Source organism: Sceloporus undulatus, chromosome 4, assembly GCF_019175285.1.
Source record: "Sceloporus undulatus isolate JIND9_A2432 ecotype Alabama chromosome 4, SceUnd_v1.1, whole genome shotgun sequence".
NCBI lineage: Eukaryota > Metazoa > Chordata > Lepidosauria > Squamata > Phrynosomatidae > Sceloporus > Sceloporus undulatus.
The window spans coordinates 120,424,080-120,449,412 of NC_056525.1; the positions used below are offsets into that span (position 1 = coordinate 120,424,080).

Here is a 25,333-nt window from a genome sequence, read left to right on the forward strand (position 1 = left end):
ATGCAGCTTCAAATCTTCACAGGTTGATGCAGGTTCAAATCAGCCATGAAACTCAGTGGGTGATTTTTGGGCACCCACTGTCTTTCAGTCTAAATCCCAGACACACATTGGTGATACCTTTAGTAGCAGAAGAATCTGAGACACATCGCAAGATGTACAAAGGACAGTAGCTTTATTAGTAAAAAAAAGCCTAAAGTGTTTCAGCCTATATCTGCTCTTATGACCTTCTTCAAATACTTAGAATGCACTTGCAAAAAATGCAAAAGTCCTCTGCACCAGGGACTATGAGAACCTTTTTCTCTTAGGAGTTTATCACATGGGGGAAATCCCGTGCAAAAACAGGATTTAAAAGGTAGAAAAAACCCAGCAAAAGCTGGTTGATTTTCACACATGTTGTTGTTAAACTTGTGTTAAACCAAACGGAAAGAAAGCAAAAGCCACTCCTTTTTACTTTTGGGATTTGGGATAAAAAAGTGTGGCTTTTGTCTACTTTCCCTCCACTTTCCATTCGGGTTAATATTAATTTAACAATGATGTCGTATGAAAATCAACCTGCTTTTATGGGTTCCTTGCAATTTAATCCCCCATTTTTGTACGGGATATCCCCTATGTCATAAACTCCTATGACTGGTTTAAGAGTTCCTGGACAACAACATATAACATGACAAAACCAAAGCAAAACAAACCTGCAGAATTAGTGGAGTTTGAAACTGCTTTAGCTGTCATGGCTCCATCCTATGGAGTCCTGGAGTTTGTAATTTGTTGTGGCACCAGAGTCCTCTGACAGAGAAGTCTAAATATCTCACAAAACTACAACTCCCAGAATTCCATTGCATTGAGCCAGGGCAGTTAAAGATGTGTCAATTAAAAGCATTTAATTCTGCATTGTTGATGCAGCCCTAGTTAAGCAATTTGATCATGGTTCAAATACGTTCAGTTAGGCAACCCAACAGCTGCCTCCTTTTATATATACAGTCATCCCTCCATATTTGCGGCTTTGATATTTGCGGATTTGATTATTCATGGATTTCATTAATATGTTCTCTCTAGGACTGTCTAGGTCCTCCATTGCAACTCTGTGGTCAACTTTAACTAAAAGTTGCACTGAAAGACCATTTGTAGCTACTCCAGTGCCATTCTATGGTCAGTGTATGTTGGACATTGACCACAGAGTTGCACTGGAGGACCTAGAGATTCCTAGACAGGTGTCCTCTCCGGTAAAAACAGTGTTTTTGTTATTTGCGGTTTTTCCATATTCATAGTCTTGTTCCCCTAACCCTAGCGAATATGGAGGGACAACTGTACATCCTCTTGCCAGTGGAATAGTGGTCCCTGGGTATCTGCTAGAGTTTGCTTCCAGCTCCCCATGGATGTAAAAATCTGTGGGTGCTCAAGTCCCATTAAATATAACGGCACAATACAATGGTGTTCCTTATATAAAATGGTAAAATCAAGCTTTGCTTTTTGGAATGTATATATTTTAAAATTATTTTCAAACTGTGGATGCTTGAATCCGTGGATAACAAAAAACAAAAACAAAACAAAAAAAAAACAACCCTTGGATACGGACGGCTGAGTGTATTAAGATTCCTGTGGAATCTTCAAAATGGAAGGCATCACTGCAGTTGCACAAGGAGGAGTCAACGTCAGAAAGCCCAACACCTGAGCAAGAAGATCACAGAGAGTGCTCTGTTTAGAAAAAGCTGCTTCATCTTAAGGCCAGCCTTCCAGGCCGTGTGGTATTACTTCCTCTCTCAAACCTGGCTTCTGTTTCAGTTATTAGTGAAGTGAGGACACTTCCTGGTGTCTTTATAACTGCAATACTGGCGAGCTTTCAGAGGGAACTCAGAAATACAAGCCTGCAGAACATAGTGGCTGAATGTTCAAGAAGAAAGGAGTTGGCAGACTGGATTAAGGGGGAGCACTGCGAGGACCTTGTTTGCACCTGAACTAGCTCGGGAAGGGCTCCAGCATCACCATGGCACTTGTGGAGACTATCCGGCTTTGGAATGAGGGGGTATCTGCAGCTGATCGCAAAGACTGGACAGCAGCCCTGGCAGCCTTCACTTCAGTTCAGAATCCTTCCTCCAAAATCTGCTTCAACATTGGCTGCATCCACCTGATCATGGGGAATTTGGAGGAGGCGCAGCAGGTAGGTGGCCAAGAAGACTGAAATTTCAAACTACAGGAAAAGAGATTCCACCTAAACAAGAATTTCCTGACAGTAAGAGTTGTTCGACAGTAGAATACACTCCCTTGGAGTGTGGTGGAGTCTCCTTCTTTTGAAGTTTTTAAACACAGGCGGGATGGAGATCTGTCAGGGATGCTTTGATTGTGAGTTCCTGCATGGCAGGGGTTGGACTGGATGCCCCTGGGGTCTCTTCCAACTCTATGGTTCTAAAATTCTACCAATGCAGCCAGAGAGCATAGGATCAATTAAACTTTCACTTTATGCAGGCATCCAACTTAACCCTATTCTTGGCTATTCCACTTTTCATGTGTTAGCATAGATAACCTGCCTTAGTACCTGTTGCCTAATGCAAGAAGAATAGGCATGTGCAAAGTTCATTGATCAGAAGCTCAAAAGTGAACCATCTGCTCCTGATGGCATCATATGATGGCCAAGCAACGTTGTCCAAGTGTGATGCAATAGAAGTTTCAGAGTAGGATTGCATTAAGGAAACCGAAGGTGTTACTACAACTTAGGAACGAGTGGAAATATGATTTACTTTAATTGTTTTTACTACAGCCTCTCAGAATGTTACAATATCTTCACATATATGACAAAGATAAACTTAGTTTTTAAAATGGAACAAAGAAGAAACTAAAACTGATAGATGTGTCTAAGTAGGTGGAGGACTTTGAGTGCTCAGCCCACAGCAGAGAATTTTGTTCTATTCATCTTTTATATGAACTTTTGAACGTCTGCAAATTTATTTGTAAGTGTAGGAGAAAAACTTGGTAGTTTTTATTTTAAAAAAATCAAATAAGGGAGAAGGTAAAGCGAACAAGTTGTCATGACCAGTGTGAATATCAGATTATTGGCCTCAACTTGGAGGATGATTTTCCAGCTCGGGCTTGTGCTTGTGACCCATCTGCCCAAGCGCAGCTCTTCAGTCATGTAGGTTTGCCAACTTCTGGTTCTAGAAAGGCTGCTCCTTTCCTGGTGAGTCCTGGATGGAATCTGGCAAATCATAGTTAGGAAAAGGGAGACTTGCCAGGCTGTAGCGAGAACCTGACAAAAACTGGCAGTCACCGATAATGCCAACCACATTATACTTGTTACATCACAAAATACTGGTTCATCTGTCCAAACTAGCCACATAGTGGTTGAGTAGGAACCCTTCATTGTGAACTACCAGGTGCTCTCAAACCTCTCTTCTCCAATACTGGAGAGCCAGACAGGTATCAAGCACTGAGGTTTACTGTTCAGCAACTACTTGTGTAACTGCTGGATTCAGTTTGGTCATCATGTTGGTCATAGTTCGTATTGGCAATAGTTAACAATCCAGGAGTCCTAAACTGCAGTATTTATCCTGTGGGTAGATGTTACAAAATGGTGGCGGTGGTGGTGATGGTGATGATGGCGATGTTTACATATTATTTCTGCTTCCTTCAGGCCTTTACCAGGAGCACCAACAATGACAAACACTTAGCAGTTGCCTACTTCCAGCGAGGAACTGTGGCGTACCAGATGGAGAAGTGAGTTGTAACATTTTGGGCACCTTATAAAAGTGATGGAATCTTATTTTACTTTCCAATGCTCATGAATTCAGCCACTTTCTCTTTGGTCAGTTAGTGTAATGCTATATACAACTTGAGGCCTGTTACAGACAGCCAAAATAAAGCTGCTTCGAGTCACAGTGGAGGTATGGTGTTTCAATGATGCATGCGTCCTAAAAGTCCATCACTGGCACCTTGAACCCACCCACTGCAACTTTTGCCCACCCCTGAGCTTGTCTCACCACAATACTAACATGTCATCTACATTCAAATAATGAGAACGCAAAGAATCATAGAATCATAGAGTTGGAAGAGACCACAAGGGCCATCCAGTCCAATCCCCTGCCATGCAGGAAATCACAGTCAAAGCATCTCTGACAGATGGCCATGCAGCCTCTGTTTAAAAACCTCAAAAGAAGGAGACTCCACCACTCTCTGAGAAAGTGTGTTTGTTCCATTGTCGAACAGCCCTTACTGTCAGGAAGTTCCTCCTAATGTTGAAGTGGAGTCTCTTTTCCTGAAGCTTGCATCCATTGCTCTGGGTCCTAGTCTCTGGAGCAGCAGAAAACAATCTTGCTCCCTCCTCAATATGGCATCCCTTTAAGTATTTAAACAGGGCTATCATATCACCTCTTAAACCTTCTCTTCTCTAGGCTAAACATCCCCAGCTCCCTAAGTCGTTCCTCATAGGGCATGGCTTCCAGACCCTTCACCATTTTAGTCGCCCTCCTTTGGACACGCTCCAGTTTCTCAATGTCCTTTTTGAATTGTGGTGCCCAGAACTGGACACAGTATTCCAGGTGGGGCCTGACCAAAGCAGAGTACAGTGGCACTATTACTTCCCTTGATCTAGACACTATACTTTTATTGATGCAGCCTAAAATTGCATTGGCCTTGTTAGCTGCCGCATCACACTGTTGACTCATGTTCAACTTGTGGTCTACTTGGACTCCTAGATCCCTTTCACATGTAGTTTCATTCAGCCAGGTGTCCCCATCCTATATCTGTGCATTTCATTTTTCCACCTGAAGTGCAGTACCTTACACTTCCCTCTCTGTTTAATCCAATACCAGTTATAATAAACTACATACAAAAATAAGTTTCATGAAATCTTGAGTATACAGAATGACAAAAATGAAAAATTATAGCTTAAAGAACAGCACAGGCATCCTATTTTAAAGTTTTCCCTTGGATGATAATAAAGAAGTTAAAAATTAATGCTGTGTAGACTAGAATAGTTGCCTCAGAGTACAAGAATTGTACAGTCTAGTGCAACAATACCTTACTCCGCATTTTTCTGGGAACTTAGAGGTATACCTCAGTTAACAAAGCCGATGTATTCCCAAGTATTACTCTTTTAACCGAAAATGTGGTGCCAGAGTCAGAAACAACATGGAAAGAATATGGATAGGTTCTTACAGTTGAAAAAGGAAAATAGTTCAACGTGTTTTAGCAACCCTTACCTTAAAAACTAACAACATATACGTGTGAAATAAATCAGTCAGGTCAGGTAAGTGTTATATAACTAAACAATAACATGATGAACCTTCCAGAGAACACTTGAAGGCTTCTGCTGAAATACACCCAGGGATGACTTTTTCTTTCACTAGCAATCACGTTTCTTATGATTTCTGTTTTGATGGACAAATGTATACATCTATGTTTTTTAATATTGGGGAAGGGGGGAGCTTATCTGCTCTCCCCTTTTCTGTCGCATCCCACTGCTGATGCTACTAAAAACTTTCAGCTAGACAGAGCATGAGGAGGAAAAGGGGGCTTGGCAGGAGTAAAACAGATTTTGTAAAAAAGAGCTTCTTTGTCGGAGGCTTTGTTAACTAAGGTATGCTTATCCTACTCTTTCCTTTCTTTGCATTCCAGTTATGAAGCAGCCCTTAGTGACTTAAAAGAAGCATTGGCTCAGCTACGTGGGAACAACCTAATAGACTACAAGATCCTAGGCTTGCAGTTTAAGTTGCTTGCTTGTGAGGTGAGTTCTGGGCTTGTTCAGTACCACTTGAAGCATCCACTCAAAAACAGAAGAGATTTGACTGCAGACTGCAATTCCAAGCATATATGTTTACCAATGTATTATTACATTTGAGTCTTGCGTTTCCTCCAATGAGTTTAAGGAGATTATTTCCTTTTGCTTTCACAACAACCTTGTGAGATACCAGTATGGTAGTTAAGTTCAGACAGACAGTTAAACTCACAGACTAAACTTTGCGAATTTGAACTCAGGTCCTTCTGGTCAAAGACAAATGCTCTACCTATTAACTTTTCCTGGCACCCAATAGAAATCAATGGGAGTTCCAAATAAATATGGCTATATCCTCCTGACTCTCCTGCTCTTTTCCCCACAGGTGTTGTACAATATAGCCCTTGCCTGCGCCAAGTTGGATGACTGGAAAAATGCTGAAGAGCATATGATAAAAGCAGTGAACCTGAAGACTGGATCCCGACACAGCAAAATTGATAAGGCCATGGAATCCATCCTTGTAAGAAAATGTAGAAATGAAACTTAGGAAGAGCTAGGCTTTTTGCCCGAGAGCCATGTAATTTTGGGGAACTCATGTAGCGTCTGTATTTTGAGATAGCTATATTCAGGGATGCAGCACATCTTTGTGATTATCAGCCTGACGTTCTAAGAAGGCCTAGGATTTCAGCGCAAGTATGCAATCGAGAATCATTAACCATGTCACAGCTGTGGAGGGAATAGCCCACTTCATTTATTGCATCCGTTTGTATTTGCATCTGTTTGTATTCAGAATGCTAGAAATGGGAAGCCCAACCACCCCAAGGGCATCAGATTCCATCCGATCTTGGAAGCTCAGCAGAGTCAGGCTTGGCCAGCACTTTGATAGGGGACTGTCAAGGAATACCAAGTGCTGTAGGCAATGGAGAAGGGAATGGCAAATTGTCTCTGAGTATCCTCTACCTAAGAAAATCCTATGAATAGTTTTTCGTGAGTTTTTTCAGGTTATGTGGCCATGTTCTAGAAGAGTTTGTTCCTGATGTTTCGTCAGCATCTGAGAATGGCATCCTCAGAGAAGGTGAAATGTCAGGAACAAACTCTTCTAGAACATGGCCACATAACCCGAAAACCCCACAAAAACTATAAATGCCAGCCATGAAAGCCTTCAACTTCACAAATCCTATGAAATTCATAGAGTTCTAATATGATGGCATCTGAAGGCTTTTAGGTATCTAGTTAACTAGCTATCTGACAACTCCATCAGTAGTTATGTAGAGAAGACAAATGTTGTACAGGAATAGGAAAACATATAAATTGCAAAATTCTGTTGACTTTGGTATAAGAACCCGAAACTGTGTGGCGTTTGTACGTAAATGATAGTGTGGTTCTTCATTATCCTAAGCTTTCATCATTAAACTATATATGGACACTTGTCACTGTGTGCCTTCAAGTAGCTTCCACGTATGGTGATCCTAAAGTGAACTGATCATGAAGTTGTTTTGGCAAGATTTGTTCAGATACAATGGCTGACATCCTGACTGTTGATTACTGAGTCAGTTGTATGTACCTATATGTTATTACCATTCAACAATTGATTCAGCTCTGCTCAGAACAAACCAACAGGATGTCAGCCAATATTTTCAGTGGCATTTGGGGATGAGAGGGTCATTGCTGTTGTTCAAGTGCACTGAAGGTAAATATGCTGAAACATGGGGGGACGGGGTGGGACAGATGTTTACATGGATTACATGGGGCGGGATGGGTGTTTACATGGATTTAGCGCATGGATAGGGAACCTTTTCCGCCCCTATCATGTACCATGTTCTCTCAGGGATAATTAGAATTTGGTAAAAGTTATTTTTGGACTATAGCTCCCAGAATTGCTTGAGCTAGTATGTCCAGAGGCCATGGTGGATGGGAGATTCTTGGAACTGTATTACAAAAAAATATTTTAAGTTCTGGGTGCAAATGCTGGTGGTGGATGGTGCCAGAGCTAGGAGTAGCAATACTATAGCATTCTCTTTCCCACTACCTCCTCCTGATACCAATCCCTCCACAAGCATGCTACAAAGAATGCTGAAGGAATGCTGGTGTTTTTGGCAAGATATGTTTTGTGAGAAAACCACTGATAATTAATTAATCAATTAATTAGGTCTTCTTGTATCTGCAGAAACAAAGATTCTTTGACCCCATCGTGATTCCTGAAGGGAAGTTGTTTCGGCCGAATGAAAAGCAAGTGGCACAACTGGAAAAGAAAGACTACTTAGGGAAGGCCACGGTAGGATGTGAATCTATGGCAAAAGTAGAATTAACAGATTCTATCAAACTTGTATTCTTAAAGTCTCACCCAGATGATAATAGAGTTTCCAAAGTTTCTAGCTGCCCAGGAAAAACAACAACAACAACCTCCTAACTTGCTTTTTTAACAGCAGCAGTTAGCCAGTGAAGTCCATATTTCCCCTAGTTATTTCTCTCTCTCTTTATTTAAAGTACTTCTTTATTGCCCCCAGCCCACAAGGGCTCCTGAGGCAAAGATAAAACCCAACTAAAACAATACAGAGATAAAACATTTTAAAAACACATTCAAATACTTTTTTTGAACTCCTAAAAGCAGTCTTAAAAACAATCCTGGAATCCACTTTTTAAAACAGCAATTTTAAACACTGAATGCCATGCAGGCCAGCACTGTCTTGGCTGCCCACCGGAAATTTAAAACTGATGGGGCCAGCCAAATGTCCATGAGTAGGGAGTTTCACAGTTCAAGGCACTGCTATAGAGAAAGCCCTGTTATGGGTAACTACCAACCTACCTTCATGAGGTGTTGGGACACACAGTAGGACCTCCTCTGAAGATCTCACATTTTTGACAGGCTGATATAGGAGAAGGTGGCCTTTCATATAGCCTGGAATCAAACTAGAAGCCAGAGCAATTCTTGCAAGATTGGTCTTATATGGTCTCTAAAATGCACACCTGACACCAGTTTGGGTGCTGCTGCATTTTGCACTAGCTGCAGCTTTCGAATGCTGGGACTGAAGCCAGGCAGCCCTCCAGATATTCTGCAGCTTCCAGAAGCCCTAGCCAGAATAGACAATGGTGAGAATGCTGAGAATTGTAGTCACAACTTTCTGGAGGACCAAGAGTCCCACCCGTGGACCAAAATGTATTTGAACAGTGTTTTTTGCATGTTAAAGATGAGTACTTTTTGAATGTCTGTGTTTTTCACCCAGACTTGTCTATTGCTGAGTGCCAATTGTGTCTAGCCCTCAGACAGTCTGAGAAGTGCAGATGTAAGACAAGTCTGTCTAATTTTGGACTAAAAACCACACAAATCCTCAAACCATGTTCTAGTTCTTCTTTCCTCTTCTGCCCATACTGGCATGCAAGGGAAATGCAATTAGCTGCCATGCATACCCCTTCCCGAACACATTGCCCAGCATCTCCTGGTTTCATTCAGGCAGCATTAGCAATAGCATAAGTAAGCAACATTAAAGTGCATTGAGATACCCATTTTACATTTAACAGTCATTGAGAAGATGTCTCAGCTAACAGAATTCATCTGCAGTGAAGGCTTGGATCAAACTAAAGGCAACAGTGGTTGGCTCAAGAGAAATAATGCTGTGGAGGATGTTGCACAGTTGCTCGAACATTGTTTTTGTTTCTGTAACACCTAAGACATAGTATTGAAGAGACTAATTTAACTAGCATGAGGAAAAACAGAAAAGTGAGCATGAAATGATGACTGATCAGGGAGCCTAAAACAGTGTTCTTCCTTTTGATTCCAGGTTGTGGCATCTGTGATTGACAAAGATGAGTTTTCAGGCTTTGCTCCCCTGCAGCCCCAGGTAAAGCTGAATTGCTTGCTCTCGCTGACTCTTGTCTAGCTATCTTCCTGTCTTATTAAAGGGATGCCTTTCTTATGTTGACTCACTCTGGGACGCAAGGTCCAGTTCCTGCTACATTAGAATGATATGACCTCTCTGTTATTATATATATGTCCTACTCCTGGCATCCCCACTCCCAGTATTATCTGTATTTGCTGCCTGTTGTGAAAGAGTTAACATTTCCAGTAGGATAAGGAAGTGGACAACATTGCCAAATGCCTCGTATGTTAAATGACTTCTGCTTAGGGATGACTCCTTTAAGTCTGTAACATTCAGTAGGTTAATTTTTTGAATCTATTAAAAACCACTTGAACAGTTTGCAAAGCACCTCCGTTTAACTGGAGAACAAATTGCTTTTATTCATTTTGGAATGTTATAAATTTCCAAAGTTTCATATGATATGGTGCATCTTAGAAGAGGCACTCCCTCTAACAGGGGAATTCCCACTTGCCAACAGTAACTGGAAGTAGGTGGGATCAAAGAACTGTAGGCCATGATCTAACAGGGCACTTTGGCAACCTAATTTAGTGGAACCAGGACTATCTTTGTCTTCTACTGCAGCCCTCCATGTTGCCAAGAACATGCTCAGAGAGGGTTTCTTAGTGCTCCGGAGCAGATTTTTGGGTGTACAATGAGCCACAGAAGGGAAAGGGAGATCACTGGTTCCAGTGGAAACATCACATTCCAGGAGAAATGCACCATTGGATTGGTATAATGTCACAATATGAATAAATGTTACTTCCATTTTTGGTAGAAAATGTTCATTTAGGATCATATTTTAATTCACATCAAGGTCAGGATCAGGAGAGATCATTAAATGTTTCTTTGTAAATGGCCTGGGAAGCAGGATGCTTTTTGCGGTGGCGGTGGCAAGCAGCATCAAACAACCAGCACCACTTCCATTAAGCTGCTTCATAGATGGAAGGTGCAGGGAATGGAAGTGTGTTACTTTTGCTAGTGACATCACAAGCAGTGGTCAATAGATGCTTTGCAATAGTCATACATATCTCTGTGGAATGAACCTTCATTTCCTTTTTGATGGCAACTTTAATTAGCCCTTCAGTTCATAAATAACTCCTCAATTGAAGTACATAGACTTGCAGGAATAGTGTACCCTGGGGGAAGCCAATATTTTCCAGTTTCTTGTATTTTAGGTTTTTAAAATTATCTTTTAATGTGAATAGTAGTGGTGAGTTCTATCAACTGGCAGATCTTTTAAAGCTGTAAGGCAGCATACAAATACTCCTATAAATACATGTGCCTTTCCCCTGTCTATTCCATTCTGTAAACTGGAAACTTGTAATCAGTGTTACCTGAATTTACTGCTCTTACATTAACTTCCTTGTGCAAGATTGTGTGTTTGCAAGTTGTTTCTGACTTATGGTGACCTTAAGGCAAACTTATCATGTGGTCTTCTTGGTAAGGTTTGTTCAGAGGAGGTTTACCATTGCCTTTCCCAGAGGTTGAGAGCACGTGATTTGCCCAGTGGGTTTCACAGCCAAGCGGGGAATCTAACTCTGGTCTTCAGAATCTTGCACAAGTAGTAGTAAAAATGGAATGTGCATGATGTGTTGCAGGCAGTGCTTATGGTGGCTGTTACTGATAGGCCAGTTCAGGAGACATGTGCTGGGCAGGATCCTGAACCAACCGATTCCTGATGTTAGCGGTGCTTACTTTTTATTGGCCTGGTCTGGTTGTCTTAGCTAGTAGCCTTTTCCTAATGCATTGGCCAAGAAGGCAGAGAGACAGCTGGCTCAGGACACATAGGCCATGAGGTCTTGCATGTGGGATTTATCCCTTTGTTCATCTGATGCAGGCAGCAATAGCATTTCTACATTGTACCATTTGAATGTACAAAGAAAGCACCAATCAGAGTGGGTGAACAGCCAATGGCAAGATCATGGGAGCACAGAGCTCTTTGTGCACACCCTGTAGTTTACCTATTGTCCTGAGTTGTGGTGAAAGGCAATGTTTCATAATTCAGGTACCTGAATTAGTTTGTATATGTGGAATAGTCAGGTGCCATTTGGTCCTTTGCCTCAAGCAGGAGAAAGTCTCGGTCAGACCTGGCCAGGATAGCATTGGCATTCCCCAGTTTCAAAATGCTGTCTTTTCAACACACTTTCTAGGACACCAACTTTTCAGTTGCCAAGTTAGAAAACAATTGATGGTATTACTTAGGAAAGGCTAATGCTAAAATATATGGCGTGTTGTTGTTTGTTTTAGGCATCTGACCCACTTCCCAGACCAAAGACACCAGAAACCCTCAGGTAAGATCAATAAAATTAAGAAGATAGCAGCATATCATGGGATCTGATTCTCTCTCATGCCTATGCACAAGGAATAGTTAAAATAACAACCACTTACAGTTCTGTTTAAAAGCGCAGTGCTTGAAGCGTTAGAAAACTGTCTCCATCATAATGAAGATAAGGAACAATCAGTGTAGGAACATAATTTTCTCAAAGACAAAAGAAAAAGTGAGGACATTCCAAATATATAGGCCAGACATATGAAATAGATTTCTGAAGTGCAAAACAATGTCCCTGAGATTTCAGCACAAACAGGTCTGGTATGCTTTGTTTCCCCTCAACTGAAGATCAATTGTTTAATGCAAATATGGGCTTGGAACAATATATCTATTCTATTTTTGTCAAATGTGACCAGTGCTGAGTAAAAGGAAGCCTGTAACTGAGTATTTCACCAGATGCCCAGCTCCCTGCTTTGATTATCTGTGTGCTCATTGCAATTCCCTTGGGGACTTGGACTGTGCAGTGAAGAAGAATGATATTTCTCATTAATTATATATTTGTTATATGTATTTATTAACTTGGTGGTTGCTTTGCCATGCAGGATGTTGCAGGGACAACCTCACAGAGTCTTATATGAATTTGTACCAGAAACAGGAGATGAGCTTCATGTCCTTTCAGGAAACATTGTTTTTGTCTTGAAGAAGGAGAAAGACAACTGGGCCACTGTTGTATTCAATGGAAAGGTATTGTAAGGCTAGTGAGGTTTTATATAAGGCAGCATTGGTTGTGACCATGTTGAATGGGGGGGGGGGGGGACAGTTACTGAAAAGGTTATTTGCTTTGATTTATAAAACAAAAGCAAGTGTAAGTCATCTCCTGGGATCCACAGGATTTTTCTTGATCCACAGGAGAACAAGTGTGAGAACCACTGATCCAAGGTAAGGCTGCTGTCTCATTGACATGCTGGTGTCCTGTCTTGAGCCAAATGGCTCAAGGCTTCAGGAGATACTATATGCCACATGCTACCTGACTTAAAAAACTGATACCTTACCTATTTATTTATCATGTTTTTTAAAAAAATTGTTTTTATTGAATTTTTAAAGCTTTTCAAGGTAGCAGTACATAACACCAGCATAATGCAATGTAAAAACAAAATGAAGCTAAAGGATGCAGAACTGGTCGACAATTATTGTGCAGCAGGATCCAGTAAATAAGTTGTTTCAGGAATGGACGAGGGCATCATGTCAGACTGTAACATGTCTGTAAGGTGGCTCCTTTTATTTATCATGTTTTTACAGCAACTTTCATTCTACCCTATTTTATCTCATAATGAATAACATTTAGGTACTATAACCAGATCTCACTTATACAAATAGTACCTAGCATTATGGGCAAGAGCCCAGTGGAGTAATTAATTAAAAGAAAATATGCACATATTTAGTTGAATGTTAAGATGAAGTGGGTTATCTGCCTCTTCACCCAAAATGCTCCTGGACATGGCAAAAGAGACATCCTTTCAGGCAAAAAGAGACATACTAGGAAGACCTAAGTTGTATCCACACTGCAGAATTAAAGTCATGTTAAGATAAATATGAATATATAATAATATATATAAATGTATCTATATCTATATAATATCTATAAAGTTAATGGACTTTGGCACTTTGAACATCCTGCCATTCAGAATTTGGAAATTGGTTACGAGCAAGAAGTAGAATGAAAGTGCCTTTCCTTTGCAAGCTCTTGGGATTTTCCCTCCATTACTGTTCAGATAACACTCTAATGTCCATTCTCTCCTAACCTTTTCTCGTTTTTGCTTTTTGTACAGAAAGGGATAGTACCCTGCAACTATTTAGAACCAATGGAAATGCTGAACCAGAGCTCTACCTGGGTAAGACAACATTGCATTCTAATTGAGAACTAGATATAAGGCTGCCTGCTAAAAGTGGGACCCACTCCTTCATAACCTCTAGAACGTCTTACCCATAGGCTAACATCACTCCCAGCTTGCGAGCAATAGCCAAAGATGTAGGAAAGAGAAATAGTGTTGCAATATCAGGAAACAGACAAAACATCCTCCGTCTTATTGAGATAACTTTATGCACACCTTTCATTTCCAATAGCACCTGTAAATGTATTGTCCTCTCTAGTCCCAGTCTCACTCTTGCTTACCATTTATTTGACATCATCACAGGTTGTTTTGGCCTCCACACATCATTTGTTTTTAGACAAGTGTGGTGGTTGTCATACTCATTTGTTGAACAGAGAGTTAAGAAGGCTAGAAGATAGTCACTCTCTAAAATCAGGCAATGATCCTCCCCTCTGTGGCTGGCTGAAATCTGAACTCAGGCCCTGCAGAACAGTTCAAATTATCATTTATTCACATGGCAATTTAAAAAAAATGAATGCAAGAGTTATGAGTGCAGGTTGTATAAATGGGCTATCCATGCAGTTTCTTCTTCCCAGGGCTCAGTATGCAAGGTCCAATACAAAGTAATGGTTAGGTCTCCAAAATAATTGATCAAGTGGTTGTTGGAGAAGATTAGACAAAGTTTCATGTTACGTAGAGAAACGTCTACCCCCAAGTAGAATGCTTTTCGTCTCTGAAGGATTATAGAGCAACTTCAAACCTCGTCTACCCATTCACTTCCAAGAAAAAGGGGCCACTTTCTTGCATACAATACAACTAGGACCATTACTACACAGGGATATATCACACAATTTCCATTTTTGCACAGAAGGAAGATGTTGCTGATTTGGACATCCCAGCTCCACCCAGCGTTGCCGCTCCAGAACGTCCTACCAGGCTTCCTCCAGGTAACAAAGAGGAAATCTACTGACTGAATCTTTTCCAAGATCTGGTGCTGATATGACAATGACGTCCTTCAAATCATGGCAGAGAGGATGGTTTTAGAGACAGGAATATTAGTGATGGTGGTAAGAGGGAGTGTGGTTTGTGAAAGCTCGGTTCCAACTTTCAAACTAAATGTTGTGGTGAGCTAACTTACAATTGGCCCTGGAGGGATTTGTATTCCAACAACAGCTCGAAAGCCCACAGGTTTCCTTTGTAAATCCAAATCCTATATGTTTTCACTCAGATGTTAGTCTCACTCAGTATATGAGGTTGCTTCTTTAATCATATTGCAAAGTTACTGAAAGAGACTGTGCCTTGAGCGTACACAAATCTGCATAAAGGTAAGACCATTAAATTATGTGGAATTTACCCTGAGTACACTTACTTGAAACATACACTATCTAGATCAGTGGTTCCCAACCTGTGGGTCGGGACCCCTTTGGGGGTCAGATGACCCTTTCATGGGGGTCGCCTAAGACCATTGGAAAACACCTATTTAATTACAGTTATGAAGTAGCAATGAAAATAATTTTATGGGTTTGGGTTACCACAACATGAGGAACTGTATTAAGGGGTCGCAGCATTAGGAAGGTTGGGAACCACTGATCTAGATTCTTATTATTAACAGAAAATCCTTTAATATACAGTTTGAGGTAGTAAAATGAAGGTACAATTTTAATCTGTATGTGGATTTCCTGCTTCCCTAGATCATTCTATAAGACTCTTTGCTACATGAACTAACATAGTCACTATTCTGGATTTCCCCCCTGTTATGTTCTAGCCTTCTCTCATTTTCAGCTTGCCAGGAATATAGTGTATGTTTAATGTGAGGGAATGTTTTCAAAAGCGATTTCCCACACCTGCTGTCAGAAGTAGTACAATCTATTCAATACTCACAAATTTCTTCTTCTCATTTTGGTGCATGTGGAGGTATGATTGTAACTGCAGCCTCTATGCCTAGTTTAATTCTCTTTTGTTCAGAAAAACAAAACAAAACCAAGCGCTGTTCTTCTTTTTCTTGCAGGTCAGAGCAGAACACCAGAGGTAAATTATTTTATTTGTTTGTATATTTTGCTTGCTGTTCTCCCAGAGGAGGACCCAAGGTGGCTTCCAGAAATAATAAATTAAACATGTTTACGATAAAATTAATAAACAGTTAAAAGTGCTTCATGTAACACACTAAAATAGTTTCAAAAACAATCAAGTTTTAAAAGATAAATGAAATATCCCCAATAAAAAGCCCCCCCCCTTATACATTAAAAGCCTGCTTGAGCAAAAGCATCTTTCCCTGCCAGTGAAAGGCAAGCAGTAAGAAAGCCATTTTAGCTTCCCATGAAAAGGCATTCCAGAGGGTGGGAGCAGCCACCAAGAAGGTGTTCTCTCACGTCCGCACCAGGCGAGCCTGCGATGGTGGTGAGACTGAGAGAAAGCCATGTTAGGTTTTTATGTTTTGAGTTCTAAATCAGTGTTCACCTGATTTAAATTTATGCCTTTTCTGCAAAAACACATAGTGTGCACATAGATGCACCAATGATATATAAGAAGGGAAAAACATTTTGCCTCTGACTGCTGTACTGGCAGCCCATCACACACTTTCTCCCTGTCTTTTTTTGTTGTGGGCCCTGCCTTTTTCCTCAATATAGAGAAATGAAGACATGTGGTAGAATAAAAGTTGTTGAAACTAATTTTCCAGATACAGTTCAATTAGGTCCAATTTTAGAATGGCAGGCTGCAGCAGCTACATGATGGAGTGGGAGCAATTTGATCATTGTACAAGATCTGTAAAGGATTGCAATGACAGAAGAAGAAGATGATGACGAAGGTCCAAAACACACTGCAGAAATAATCCAGTTTGAGTTTGTTTTAAGTGCCCTGTCTGAATACTAGGGAATTCTGTGAACTGTAGTTTTGTGAGACATTGAGCCTTCTCTGTCGGGATGCTATGGTGCCACGATAAACTATAATTCCCAGGATTTCCTAGCACTGAGCCAGGACAATTAAAGCTGTCTCAAACAAGATTATTTCTGCAGTGTGTTTTGGACCTTTCTCAGCTATAAGTTGGATTTTTACCTGCACAAGTCATTAACAGGATGGCCAGCCAGTTTGCAAGAAGGCTAGGACACTGTTACCTGGACTACACAATTCCATTGTCCATATCAGTGATCTCTCATCTGCACAGATGTCCAGGCCATTTCCAGCCCAATTCAGATGGCTGGATTTAATATTTGAAGCCCTTGAGGACTTGAGGTTAGGTTACTTTAAGGTTCTGAAGGCACTTCTCCAGGTGCCCCTATAAAGTGAGATGCAGCAGGAGACTACTGAGAAATGGGGCCTTTTTTGTGGTAACATCCTGACTGTGGAATGGTCTACCAAGTGCAGAAGATTAGCTCAGGAAGAAAGGCAGAGCTTTAAAATGATCCAGTGCTCTTTGAATATACACACTAAGATTAGGGATTTGCTTTCCCGACTGGAACTTACATACAAGCCCCCTTCTTTTGGAAAGTTATTTTAGTAGCTTAAATTAGGATGGGCAAAGACTTTGGTGAGATCCTAAATCAGCTACATAGTTAAGTATACTTCACTTAGCTGCTACCTGGTAAAGCAGGATTGGTTGACTTTTACAGTCATGGCAATAGTGCCATGATTATGAATATGTAGGGATCAGCAATATGAATTGGTTACAAATACGAAACCCTAGGTTACATATCCATAACTGCATTAGTCAACTCCAGCCTCTGTTCCCACTACAGTACTGTTAAATATTTGGGAGCTGGAAAGTGTTGCTGATATGCAGCACATCATTCAGAAATGTAGCAGTAGATCCAAATCTGTCTGATCCCATTTTAAAAACCTATGCAGTATTGCTTGAGCTCCTATACTTGTTTTATGCACTTTTATAGTGCATGCCATTCTTATGGTGCATGCCATTTGTATGGCCTATGGTTGTAGAATTACTGTAAGCCATACACACATTTCTATAATTGGGTGGCATATAATTGTTTCAAGTAAAATAAAATGTGCCTCTGGGAATGTACAGAACATACTTTAGATTTACAAATAAAGCTTCTATCGAGAACAGGTAGCAGCGATCCCCCCATTGGTTCAGGGAAACTTTTTGATTTAGGAATTGAGCACTCCATTTTCCTTATCCACAAGATGAGGATACAGTATACATTTAAAATGTACCTTGCCAGCCTGTGGCACTGCCAAATATTTTCACCCACTGTAATAAAAAAGGGAAGAGTATTTGTGTCACCACTTCTCTGTGCGTTTCCCTGCAGATGGGACATGGCACAAGGAAATGCATTCTTGTTTTCTCCCATTGAAAAAGTAATCCTGAAGACAGATAATTCTATTGTTCTTCTGTGCTTTAAAATTTTTTCTCTATTCCATTTTTTTCTCCTTCTGCAGCTTGATAACTTAGAAACGCCAGCTCCGTACATTATCAAGGTGCACTATAAGTACACTGTAGCCCTGCAAGTGAGCCCTGAGTTATCTTACAGCAGTCTTTTAGATAAAGTATGCAAGAAGTTGGAGCTTTCTCCCCAGCACACAACTTTAAGGTAAGGAATGCTACCAAGCACCTGCTTTTTCTTTGCTGAGCCAGCAGGGTTGCTTTGGGCCTCACGTATTTGCCTGTGTTTTTCAGCTTCCAGCCTACAGATGATACGGAGCTGGTCTCTTTGAACGAGGACAAGATGAAGACCCTGTGGAATCATGCAAAGACCCATTGCTTGACATTGTGGTGCAGCTTCCAGGAGGTGGGTAAAGCCAGATCAGAAGGCAGCACACCTTGCCAGGAAGGGACAGAGGTTAGAAAGTTAGGGCCTGAACAGACAGGTCAAAATAAAGCTGCTTCAGGTCACTTTGGAGGTATGCTGTTTAAATGATTCATGCATCCTAAGAGACCAGAAGTTGTGCCAAAGCCATGCTCCACACCTAAGGATTGGAGCACAGCCTTGGCACAGCTTCTGGCCTCTAAGGATGCATGTGTCATTTAAACAGCATACCTCCAAAGTGACCCATAGCAGCTTTATTTTGGCCTGTCTGTTTGGGCCCTTTCTTACAAAACAACAATGAATCCCAATTCCTTGTGACAAGTGTTAGAAAAGTGATTTCTTGGTGCTACTCATTGCAGTGTTTAACAAGTAACTTGTTGAATTGCTTGTCATGTTTTTCACGACTTGGTCCTGTTCTTAAATTCTTAAATAGAGAAACAAAACTCTTGGGGTGGGGGGCCCTACGATTGGTAAAAGAATGGCATAAAACTTGAAACGTCTCTGAAAATGCCCCTAAAATGTTATCACCAAAGAGTGACAAGAAACAGTTACCTTTTACACCAAAATAAAAAATAATGTCCCCACTAATTGTTACTTTTGAAATCTGACTTAATTATATCTTTGTTTACTAAAGAAAGTAATTTGTTTCCTGTGTCTATGGAGCTTTTCACATTGAATTTTATACCAACTGCACCCTAACGGATGCAGTTGGGATGCAGGATGCGGGCAGAAATTATCACACTTAATTCACATTTAATTTCACTGGCTGAGTACAGCCCGGCTACAACCCGGGTCCCAGGGCCACTTTTCAAAGTTGCTCCTAGCTTTGAAAAGTGGCTTGCTAAGCACACTTGGGACAAGGATGCAGCCGGGCTGGAGTCAGCTGGCGAAATTAAATGCGAATTGAATGCGATAATTCCTGCCTACATCCCACATCCCAGCTGCATCTGTTAGGGTGCAGTCGGATTAAAAGTCTGTGCGATAAACTCCAAAGTTAATTGTAGCTTATTGTTTCTGATCTGTATGAACTACTGCACATAACCCAGCTACCCCATTCTAAGCCCTTTCAATGAAAGTTCACTGTCATGTTTCAAACCAAAAAACAAAACTATACCCATGCCTATTAGCCCTTTATTTTAATTTACTGGAAAATGGCCAGAAAATATTCTACCTGTTTGCTCCGTAAGGCTCCCTTTATTGTTCTCGCCACTGGCTCCTTGTTTTGGCCAATGAGTATAAAATCAATGAGAGGACTTTAAAAAAAGGACTTTTAAAAAAGAAAATTATAGCAATGATTAAAGTGATTCAGTAACTTGAAATAAGTAGTTATGGCCTGAATAGACAGGCCAAAATAAAGTTGTTTCAGGTCACTTTGGAGGTATGCTGTTTAAATGACACATGCATCTTAAGAGGCCAGAAGCTGTGCCAAAGCTGTGCTCCAGTCCTTAGGAGCTTTATTTTGGCCTGTCTGTTCGGGCCCTTAGTTATTATTTTGTGTTGACTTATGTAGTTAACCAACTTTCACAAAGGGTCACCACCGTCACCACCAACATCCACATGATTAGTTTTGCTTTAAATGAAATTTCTGCCCTTGCCTAGTGATAGAGATTTGAAACTATGTACTGTCAGATAGTTACAGACTGCCAAAATAAAGCTGCTTCAGGTCTCTTTGGAGGTATGCTATTTAAATGATGCATGGGTCCTAAGAGTCCGGAGGTCGTGCCAAAGCCACACTCCATTCCTAAGCACTGGAGCTTTGGTGCAGCTTCCGGATTCTTAGGATGCATGCATCATTTAAACAGCATACCTCCAAAGAGACCCGAAGCAGCTTTATTTTGGCAGTCTGTAACAGGCATAGCCTCCATTTGTTCTCTGTACAGTAGGGTGCTGGGCTGGATTTCAGGATAAATCAAAGGATACTTGCTTCAGTAACTAGCTGTGTTTGAGCCCAGCTTCTTCATAGGATTTTTGCAAGGATAACATGGGATAACAGGGGGGGAAAAACATTTGCCTTAGCCTCTTCTCCTGTTGCTACTACTATGCTCAAATAAACATGGAACTTTCTAAAAGTAAAAATTAAAATACGCAACTGATAAAAAAGCATGTAAATGTGTTATGTACATGAAGAAGTATGGACACATGAATTCCTCTGTCTTTGATTTGGCAGGGACAGTCCTGTCCCTCCACCTTTTGAGCTGCTTTAAAAGTATGTTTTCCTCCTCCTCTCACCTTCCCACTTTGTTCTCAGCTTACTGCAAACTGAGTTCAAAGTGCAAAAGGAGTTTGCACTCAGTTAACTCAGAAGGGGGAGAAGAGTAAGCTCAGGCAAAAGCAAACAGCTGCAGCCTCACCTAGCTTGTCTGTTCTTCCTCATTAATAATTTTGCCATCTTGAACACACTTTGATCTTGCTTGGCCACATGTGCCCGTTTTCATCTGTGAAATGTTGGAGGGTATGATGCACACATAGATCCAAAGGGTTGAGCTGTCACTGTCACTGGAATGCTACACTTCTTCTTTTTAGACCAGCGATCATTGATTTTGGAAGTCTCCCTAACTTCTGATCAATTGCCATATGATACAGCAAGAGGTCCAACCTAGTCAGTGAATGAATGGAATTAGACAAACACACATTCCGTCTTCTAGAACCCAAAAGTGAATCTAAAGTTGTATACATGGCACAGCCAAAGACTATTTACTTATTTGTATTTATTTATTTAGAGGATTCATATCCCACTTCTCTCTCAAAATGGGGTTGAAGGCGGCTTGAAAGACTAGAAGTTGGAAAGTATTGGCACACCAATACTTAGACCTCTGTTTTTTAAAATCCTCATATCATCTTAGCATGCTCAGCACAACAATTTTTGCATACAGCTGTGTTTTTCTTGATCGTATCATGAAGTGAGATATATGAAAGTATGGAGCAGTAGAGCACACCTGCATTGATAATATCCTATTTACAAGGAGTCCTCTCCACATCTAAACTCTGATCTATGTTGTCAAACCTTATTTGCAGCCTTAGAACTGGCCTATATAATATTTTTGAATTGCTCAGTGAAAAGCAAAGACTGAATTTTATTTAGACCAATAAGTCCCAAATGGCATGCCAAGGGAATAAAACGCTTTTGAAAGGTGCCCTAGGGTGCCACCCTAAGATGTGCCTGCCACGTTCTTGCATAACAGCTCTACTCTTGTTTCCTTCTAGTCCACCTACACTGAGAACTGGTAATTCCAAGGTCTGTGATCAAATTTTTTAATGGCCCCCAATACGGAAATGCAGAATTATCTGCGGGCTTGAATGGAGAGAGTCATGCAGAGCATCTCTGATAGGCAACACTTCTCTTTTATTCATTATTAACCACTTTTATCATTTAAAGATTGATTTTCCATTTTAATTCTGGAACGGAGTATGCCTCAGCCAGCGGACATCTCCCCTCCTCTCTCCTCCTCTACAGAAGTTAAAAAGAGCCTGCTAACCAGCATCAGCCACAAAGCCGATGCCCCAGGAAAGGTGATAAATATAGAGTTGGAAGGAGGCTGCCTCTCTTAAAGCCCAGGCCTCATTCTGATCAGGATTTCTGAGTTTCCGGTTGGGTTATCTGAAAACTTTGTCTTAAAATATTTTTTTAAACAGCAACATTAAGTCAGACAGAGGTAACAGGAGCACTGTTTCTTTATTTTGTACCACTTGTTAAATAAATGGTAAAATGTTTGAACTGCTTGTTTTTTACAGCAGGGGGGCGAAGATGTTCCAAGTGCAGAAGATGGCAAGGAGACAGAAAAAGAGATGGATGCAAATCAAGTTGTAGCACGATACAGTTATGAAGCCAGCCAGCCAGAGGACCTGGAGTTTCAAAAGGGAGAGACAATACTTGTGCTGGCAAAAGGTAAATCAACCCTAAACCATGGGGACTTCACTGAGCATCCTTGAGGAGCTATTATGAATTCCTCCCCTCTCTATAGTTTCTCCAGCTTAAGGGACCTGTCAAGCTGCCATTTTTACTCAGAATATTCCTTACTAAACAGTTAAATGAACTAAACAGCTCTTCCTACTTAAAGTGGAAATATCCAAATTAACTTCAGTGGTACAATTGCCTGTAGTTTTAGGGTACTTCCATAAGCATAGGATGTACTTCATGACCATGAACTGCGATCAAAGTTTTTAAGATTAAGCGACGTGTCCAAACAGCAAAGGATAATAGCAGACACTTATTTCTCTCCAATAGGTTGTCATTCTGTCCAAACCACACTGCTGTTCCCAAAGCTCCAGACCATTAATGTCTTGCAAAATAACAGGCACCTTAAAAAACAACACCCGCAACAACCTCCTGCAGCTTCTGTTGCCTTTTGCTCCTGGGTTCCTCTTTATCTTCCTCATACCCAGAGAAACAGAGTTGCCTGTTTATGAATTGGAATTCTTTGTCTTCAGTCGGAGATGTGAAAGGGAATGTTTTGGTTGACACCTCTCAGAACTAATGGGCAACTCTGGCCGGGGGATTCTGGGAGTTTTTCTTCAGAAAAGTAACTTTTCCAAGCTTGGCCTTTCAAAGGGACAGACAGGTATTTGGGGTGGAATCCAGCTGGATGTCTTGTAGACATCTGTGTTTTCAGCTTTTGCACAACTCTGATCCGTATTTCCAATTTTTTCACCCTAGCAGTTTCCTTCATTTATCAACTCAACTGCGTTTTGTAGCTTGGTAAACCAAAACCAGTTTTATCAGCGGTGGGTTTAAGAAGTATTTGTTTACCTTAAACATAACAGGCATCAGCTCCTGATGAAAAAAAATTTCTGCATTAACAGAATTCTGTACGCTATTTTGGTATGTTATCATACAAACCATACTGCTAAGAGAACTGAGGGATCATTAAGAGGAAGTTTGTTAACAAGACGTTGCAAGATTTGGCCTAGGTTGCTTCTCACCGGAAAATGGCATATTGATTTAAGCACACATCACAAGGAATTGTAAGACAATTCTGCCTCTTTGGATATCAGATAAAATAGAAGAGAGCCAAGACCTTCAATGATGTGCAAGTACCCCAAATATGTAGACTTGGAATATGCTAAATTAGACCTATATCCAATTGTTGATCCCTGTTAGAATAGATTCACCAAATGAATTGCTGAATGGTAATCACTTGCGTAAATCCCATTTATTCAGTGGGTCCATTTTGGCTGGGACTAGCAACTGGACTTTTAATTTAATAGAGCCCTATTGCTCTGCCACTTTAACTCTAAAATGATTTAAACAAAGATGCTCAGCCCAGCTATTACATCTTCAGCAGTACAGATTCCAAGATAATATGTATTTCCTCCCTAGAAATAATTAAGAGTGAGTACCTGTGCTTTCAAGTGTTAAAGGTGTAGGAACTAAGCTGGCCAGTGTTTACCTTTCCACTTTAAAATAATGTTTTGCCACCAGTGCTGCATTAACTTTTTCTTAAATGTATTGAATGCATAGATTTTTCTTCTTCATCCTAAGCCATTAATGCTTACCAACCAATTATACTGGCCTTGATTCTTCCTCATTCTTGTTCCAACAGTGGCAAGGCTCAGGCAAGGTCCCTATATGCAAAGAACGGCAAGGCTTCTGTATTTTCTTCAGTAGTTGTGTATTAGGAGGAATTTAGGTTAAGTGCAGGGATTAGAAATGCTGTACCTACCAAAACTCATCCTCTTCCAATTACAACAGGCAAAGGAAGCCCCATCATCCTTTATATCATGGTTTTTAGTTCACAAACAATGCACTAAATGTTCACAAACAATGCACTAAAGTGCAGTCTTTTACTGAACATCACCATTATCATTAATTAACAAACTATTTTTTTTTTTTTTGCTTAAACATGATGCTAATGTTATTTTCTTTCTAGTGAATGATGAGTGGCTGGAAGGCAAATGCAATGGGAAAGTTGGCATTTTCCCCAAAGCCTTTGTTGAAGAGTACAACAGCAAAGATCCTCATTGTGAAGTATAACAAGCTCGAACCCAATGAACTCAGATGCTTCTAAAAATTTTTCCAAGGCAGTTCAACTCATTATAATACCCCAAAGCCTCTATGGTTTCTTTCTTTCTTTTTTGAGAGGGGGAAGAGAGAGATGGATTATACTCTGCTTTCATTAACATCAGCTATGGTTCACACTAAGTTCTTTAGCTGTTTCCTGTCTAAAATGAGCCAGGACTAGTAACAATAGAAGAGTTACGGCTGTCCATTTGCACCTCTGAAGTAATGTAAAATTCAAGACAGCATCTCATGGTTCTAGTTATCATGTCACAACCTAGAAAATGTGCACACAAGTAACTTAAGATTTTTGGCTTCTCCAGTGTGGTCTGCCCTCTGTTTTGATAATTAGAATTAACTCCATCAGCTGTAAAGCAGGACAGTGGACAACAAATTAGAGGCTGCATGGGAATGCTAGCTAACACTTGGATGGAAGAACATCAACTGAAAAGGCTTCACTCTGCAGCAGGCAATAACAATCTGCCATGAGTTCAGTTGTTCTGTAAAGACTGAGGACAATGAAGGCTGCCTTTTGAAACGTCCATTAAACTACTGAAAAACAACATAGGACTCATGTTTTGGGTTTCTGCTACATACCACCTCCTCCCATCTAGTTTTGTTGATTTCTGTGTAAAACACTGTTTTTTAGCACACTTTTTGTCCTATTACTCAGATCGACACAATCATAAATCTCCTTTTTAGGAAGAGGTTCGACAATGATTCTACATCAATTCCAGATGGTTGACTGCAAAACCATCCCAGAGGAGGGGCGGGAATTATGTGACCCTTCAGATGTTAAACCTACAACTGATAGCATTCCCCACCACTGGCTCAGTGGGCTATGGCTATTGGGAGGTGCAATCCAACAACATATAGAGGG

The 25,333-nt window shown here is 40.7% G+C and overlaps 1 protein-coding gene across 2 annotated transcripts; it reads left to right on the forward strand.

The window, feature by feature from the left end:
* Positions 1-1,823: 1,823 nt before the first annotated feature.
* On the forward strand, positions 1,824-25,158 carry NCF2 (neutrophil cytosolic factor 2). 2 transcript variants are annotated; one of them, XM_042462960.1, is made up of 15 exons: positions 1,824-2,152; positions 3,620-3,702; positions 5,602-5,710; positions 6,084-6,218; positions 7,866-7,973; positions 9,478-9,537; positions 11,803-11,846; positions 12,427-12,568; positions 13,654-13,716; positions 14,564-14,642; positions 15,704-15,723; positions 18,091-18,242; positions 18,329-18,440; positions 22,191-22,344; positions 24,326-25,158. In XM_042462960.1, the coding sequence occupies exons 1-15, from the start codon at positions 1,979-1,981 to the stop codon at positions 24,427-24,429; spliced, it is 1,539 nt and encodes a 512-aa protein (XP_042318894.1). In that variant the 5' UTR covers positions 1,824-1,978; the 3' UTR covers positions 24,430-25,158. The 2 variants fall into 2 exon arrangements, with proteins under 2 accessions (XP_042318894.1, XP_042318895.1); XM_042462961.1 differs by having other exon boundaries at positions 22,194-22,344.
* The last annotated feature ends 175 nt before the right edge of the window (positions 25,159-25,333 follow it).

What these genes read in the sequence shown, in the direction of transcription:
- NCF2 (XM_042462960.1), top strand. Translation starts at nt 1,979, where the DNA reads ATGGCACTTGTGGAGACTATCCGGCTTTGGAATGAGGGGGTATCTGCA. An exon ending in ACTACTTAGGGAAGGCCACG is followed by an intron (nt 7,974 to 9,477) that starts GTAGGATGTGAA and finishes TTTTGATTCCAG; the next exon opens with GTTGTGGCATCTGTGATTGA. An exon ending in CTGTTGTATTCAATGGAAAG is followed by an intron (nt 12,569 to 13,653) that starts GTATTGTAAGGC and finishes CTTTTTGTACAG; the next exon opens with AAAGGGATAGTACCCTGCAA.